The 5,476-nt window shown below is 38.0% G+C and overlaps 1 protein-coding gene across 2 annotated transcripts; it reads right to left on the bottom strand.

The window, feature by feature from the left end:
- Positions 1-992: 992 nt before the first annotated feature.
- Positions 993-5,476, bottom strand: zfand2a (zinc finger, AN1-type domain 2A). Of its 2 annotated transcripts, none has more exons than XM_042505844.1 (10): positions 5,319-5,476; positions 4,439-4,535; positions 4,234-4,328; positions 3,724-3,855; positions 3,496-3,647; positions 3,265-3,393; positions 3,073-3,148; positions 2,899-2,975; positions 1,454-1,584; positions 993-1,304 (listed from the first exon to the last, which is right to left on the bottom strand). In XM_042505844.1, the coding sequence occupies exons 2-9, from the start codon at positions 4,491-4,493 to the stop codon at positions 1,473-1,475; spliced, it is 828 nt and encodes a 275-aa protein (XP_042361778.1). In that variant the 5' UTR covers positions 4,494-4,535; positions 5,319-5,476; the 3' UTR covers positions 993-1,304; positions 1,454-1,472. The 2 variants fall into 2 exon arrangements, with proteins under 2 accessions (XP_042361778.1, XP_042361777.1); XM_042505843.1 differs by having other exon boundaries at positions 1,500-1,584; positions 5,319-5,475.

The following is a 5,476-nucleotide window of genomic DNA, read 5'->3' as shown; positions in this document are numbered from 1 at the left end:
AAAGTGACGGGGCAGCTCATGAACAGGCACCCCGAGCAGGTGGGCCCTGCTAAAGGGCACCTCGGACCTGCACGTCTCCCGCTACCAGTCCACATTCTATACTTGGTCCTTGAACTGTTGACTCTCCAGTTCCCAAGCCAGACCTATGGGTTGAGCCCTTAATCTATCAGTTTTTCGTTTTTTTTTTTTTAGCCCCAAATATTACATTTCATTAATATTCCAACTGCTTGTTCTGTCAAATCAACAGTCAAAAACTCAGTATTTGGTTTATGTTACTAAAAAACATAGTAAAAAAAAAAAAAAAAACCTCTACTAAACTATGTTTGCCATTTTTCTTGACATACCCATATAACTTGTATAATTAGATTGATAATCTTAATTGTGGCAGACGTTTAAGCTCCAGTTTTTTTTTTATGAAAAAAAACAAAACATTACGAATTTGCATCTAGTTTCCTAAAACTGTCAAAGTTGCTCTGACTCCTTTAATGTTCTTACGTCAAATATATAGAAATCCATATAACATCTTTAAAGGCTACTGTGTTACGTCTTAATGCAGAGCAATCCTGATATAAATCCAGGACAGGTTTATTACTTTATTAGTGAAAATACATTACTCCTCTGATCATTTGTAATGTCTTCATTTTCAGTGTTTTAGCCCTGAAACTTTCCCAGTGAGGTTTACCAAAGATGCTCTGAGAGCCAAAACTGAGTTATCAATGTGTGCAAGCAATAATGGTTCAGCATTCTCACTCTCAGCTTCATGTTATCACTCACAAATGCTGTATTTTGTAAAATATGACTGGCCCTAGTTTATTAGAAAGCGCCTGCAGATTGTGTCATCTGTAAACAAACCCCTCTGCTAAACAGCTGAATAAATTGTAATTATTCCACTTTATGACACTGATGGACTTGTGGATTTAACTAAATAACAGGCCTCTGTGTTCAGTGTGTCTTCAAATCAGAATCAATTGAGCGAGTCACAATGCAGGATGCATCTTTTGAAATAATTTATTCAATATTCATATATGGTAATATAATGGTTTAATCATGATTTGCATATAAAATATGTACAGAGCAAAGCATTAGTAAAAATGACAGATCCTGCTGGGAAAGTATGTGCTTATATTGTAGAAGGCGGTAATATCTCAGCAATTTCCAAGAGGATTTCTTCATTTAACAATCATTGATCCTGGATATGGATATTCCAGATGTGCAGGTTCTAGTAGATAAGTAGCACAGCTTGAAGTCTAAATGGTGGTCCGAGATTAAGAAAGGCTGCAGTTGGACTGTTTGGACTCCCTCACCTGAACAAAGAGAATACGAATAGTTAGAAACAGACTCATTAATCCTCACACACGTCATATAATTAATAATGCATGAGCAAATAAGTCTTTCTTCTGCCAATAAAGAAAGTTCAAAGAGGATGGGGTTGCCATGACAACAGTGTACCTACATGTGTTCCTGTAAGCATGCTACTGACGGCTAAGCTTTCCGGGTACCTGTTGTCTCTGCTGCTGACGTCTGTATTCTTCTTCGCTGGCAGCGAGAGCCTGAGCGAGAGCCAGATCCTCCTGCTCCTGAGGACTGAGACACAAACATAAAGAATACGTCAGACTCGCACACTTCACACGGTGAAGACCTTTGACATCTGGATTTATTTATGTACTGCCACCCAGTTATTTGTAGAGTAGATTTGATGACGGTGTGTTTGATTCATATTGTGCGATTGTATTGGTGTTTTTTTTATCTAATGTGTTACTTACTATTTTACTTGGTTAGTGTTTTAATGTTTTGCGCTTACTTGAGCAACACCTTTTAAACTAATTAGCACTACATAGATGAAGATTAATATTTTGGATTTGACCTCCAAGTTTGCTTCGTTTAGTGTATTAAAATCATCGTTAGCTACAGCCCTGCAGCAGCTGTTCTCCCTCTAGTCCACAAAATAGATACGATGCCATCATAACAACTTACATCATAATGCAACATTACAAAATAAACAAGACTAAAGCACACACACTCGGACAAGACGAGCTCTTTCCTGACAGTTCAGTAATCACAATATATAAATTGGTCTCTTACACCCCAACACATTGCAAAACATAATACAGTCCCTTTCACTTAAATATAATAATCCAAATATGAAAATAGTTTGTTTCTGTTTGACGGACAAAACCTGTCCCTCTATTACTTTAGATGTTTTACTGTCAATAATTATTGAAATAATATGAGAAAATATGGATCTCCATAGCATCACCAGCATTAAAGAACAGTTTCGTCTTTACTAAATCAGATTCATTTAACATTAGTTACACTCTGAATTTTCTCCTCTGTGCTTTAATACCTCAGTGCTCCTCAGTAAGGAAACCATTGTTTTTAGCTAAAGGTCAGAGAGATAAACACATTCCCGTCAAAAGTTGTGCTGTCCAAAATACAATTTTTGGGCTTCGGAGCTTTTGTAGAAATCAATAGTAAATATTCAAAGCTTTGACCGGAGCAGATACAGCGTGCTAGGTTCAACAAATTCAAGATTTAAAACTCATATTCATAAGATTCAGTCACCAACTGTCCCTGTCTTGGAGGGGCTGAGAAAATCAAGACACGGCACACAGCTGTACAGTTAAATACATTTTCCCCATTTTGAATATCAAAAAATAAAAACGGAGAATATCAATCTGTGATGTTCAAAGTTGATAGTTTGACAGGCTGTCCCAAAATATCAATGTAAAGGAAACACAAAAAAAATTGGAATTTCAAATTTACCAAATGCCTACCCAGTGAAAAGATATCCAAATAGTTAAACATGTAGGACCAGCCCTACTCAACAAGCAGGGTGTTGACATCAGTGTGTCATGAGTGTTAACAGGATGTGTCTGGGTTTTGATGAAATTTACTCACGTAAGGGCTGGCTGAACTGTCGGCCTGGAATCAGCCAGAGACATCTCCAGAGCCCTTTGTAAAGCCTGCTCCTCCGTCTGCAGTGACAGCACCAGAGAAGCACACTCATCTTCACATTTTCCTCACATATGGGAATTATTTAATTGGGTGATGTCATGTAAATAATGTCCATACCAGTCCGGCCTGAAATGATGCTGATGGTGGTATTACGTTTTGCGCCGAAACTGAAGTCGGCATCCGCTGGGTAGAGCTACGAAAAAAAACCCCCAACAATAGTGAATTGTCATTTTAGGCGTCTTCTTTAAAAAAAGATTACGTTGCCTATGACTGACACATTTAGTAGCAATACTAAGTAAAACTGTTTACCCAGTGCTGTGGCCTCTGTTGTTTGCACTCACACCGTTGGAAACAGGTCTAGAGTATCCTGAACTGGAAGAACTAGAACCAGAGGCAGAGGTGGAGGAAGCAGCCTGGGCCCTCATTACAGCAGCATTTCTGTAAAAAAAAAAAACAGACAAAAAAAACCAACAACAAAATAACAAAATAAGTCAGGAATTCTTACAGCATTATCTGAAGATACAGTGCGACTGTACTCACCCTGATTTCGACAGAGGTTTCCCATCAGTCTTACAATCATGGTCTAATGGGTGCCGGTGTTTAAGACAGTAATTTAAATGACACTGGTCACAGGTCACTCGCATCATTTCCTTCTGCTTGCAGCCTCCTTTAGAACATTTATTTGTGAAAATCTGAAAGGAAAAAAAATACTATTATTGTTTAGATTCTACATCATTGTAAGGTGAAACATCTCCGTGTTATATTAACCTTTCTCTTTCTCTGCGCAGGGTCCGATTTGCAATCACGATCAATGTGTTCTCCGACTTTAATGTCAGGCATTTCTCCTCTCTTGGTGGGAATGGGGGTGTTGCACAAAGGACATACTGGGACCTGAATGTCCTACGAGAAAGATACAATCAAAGACATTAAACAAACAGGTTAAGTGATCCTTAAAACAGGACGATACAACTACTGCTGTCAAGTCGAAACGGAACAATATGAGGTTAATATAAGGACAGGATAGCAACAACGATTAATTTGCAAAGACCTAAGTTGGTGACTAAAGTAGAATTATTTGTTTAATGCATCCTGATGTCATCATTAGATAGATGGAGGATGAACAAAACCTTTTATGTGTAAATAATGTTGATGTAAATATTACATCATGAAAACTACCTCAGTAAATGGCTTACAATTTGCAGCCTTTCAATGTGACTTAACTATACTACTGTAAACATAGCAAAAACAGCTGCACCGTGCTGCAAAGAGTAAACTTACCTTTTTGTAAGACGACATGCATTTGTGATTTGCATAGGTTATGTGGTCCTTGCAGAAAATCTCCTGACAGGCGTCACATCTCATAGGAAGAAAATCTGTAACATCAAGTAAAGTTTTAAATTTCAGCTTTAAATAAAACTTAATAAAACTTTTTAAGAAGAATAAACGAGCAGGGCATTGTCGTCTTTCACCAAACAGCGCTCACCTAAACGTTTACAGGTTTTCTCAGAGCAGTGCTCTCCCAAATCTGGAAACTCCATCTCACAGAGATACCTCTACAGCAGAGGTGAAATCTCAACAACCTGAAGGAGGAGGACAGAAAATGTAAAGTGTTATTACAGATAAAGTTGTGTCTATATGAACCCTGATAAGAGTCTCAGTGAATGCTACTAAACCACAGAAATATCCATGTAGCAAACATTACCTACGGAATTAGCTGTGTCATTCATAAGTCAATGCAGGTAGCTGATCGTATCTTATCAGTATGGATTATCTTTTAACACTGACAACACATTTCGAAAAAACAAATAAAAATAAAAACGTAAAAGGGATGCTGTTGTTTTTCGCTTTCAGAGGTTATCTTATAAACAATGTTTTTAGTACATACAAAGAGGTTGCTAACTTGCTAGCTAGCTAGGCCAGGCTAACTTATACGATTAGGATGGTTACATAACTGGCTCCAGCTCATATTATATCTCAGCTGTACGATCATAACCAGCGTAAAATAAAAACACATGACTGTAGTGTGGCCAAATCATGATAGTAAAATGTTTTCAAAACGCCATCAGAAATACTCATTTGACTATTAGCTAATCACACAAATGCTAACGGCTAACTTTAGCCTGTGTTGTTAAGCAATAAGCCAGCGATGTATCGTTTTAAAAGCATTATTGCAGCAGGTGAAGGCAGCCAAATGCGCTTCACTTTCTCCCCCAATTGACAACAACCCTCCAGAATAAACACAGCAAACATAATTAGCCGACATGCAGTTGTTTTTCAATGTCAATCAAACTGTACTTTTAGCTGAAAAAGCTAGCCACTTGAATGTAACAGCTAATTGTAGCACTCGTTTAATTTTCACTCACCGAATCCCGTTTTCTTGTCGGTCTGTTGTTACAGTAGGAGGCAGCGATGCTATCTCTAATAGTCCAAGTTAGTTCAGATTCACTCGTGTCTTTCTGACAGCTGTGTAGCCACAGATCCCTGAGCACCGCTGCCTGGTTGAGACTGAGCTGTCTGTTTT

The sequence above is a fragment of the Plectropomus leopardus genome, chromosome 17, assembly GCF_008729295.1.
Source record: "Plectropomus leopardus isolate mb chromosome 17, YSFRI_Pleo_2.0, whole genome shotgun sequence".
In the NCBI taxonomy this organism is placed as follows: Eukaryota; Metazoa; Chordata; class Actinopteri; order Perciformes; family Serranidae; genus Plectropomus; species Plectropomus leopardus.
Note: the sequence above shows the minus strand (reverse complement) of the source record. Positions and strands in the feature narration are given on the sequence as shown.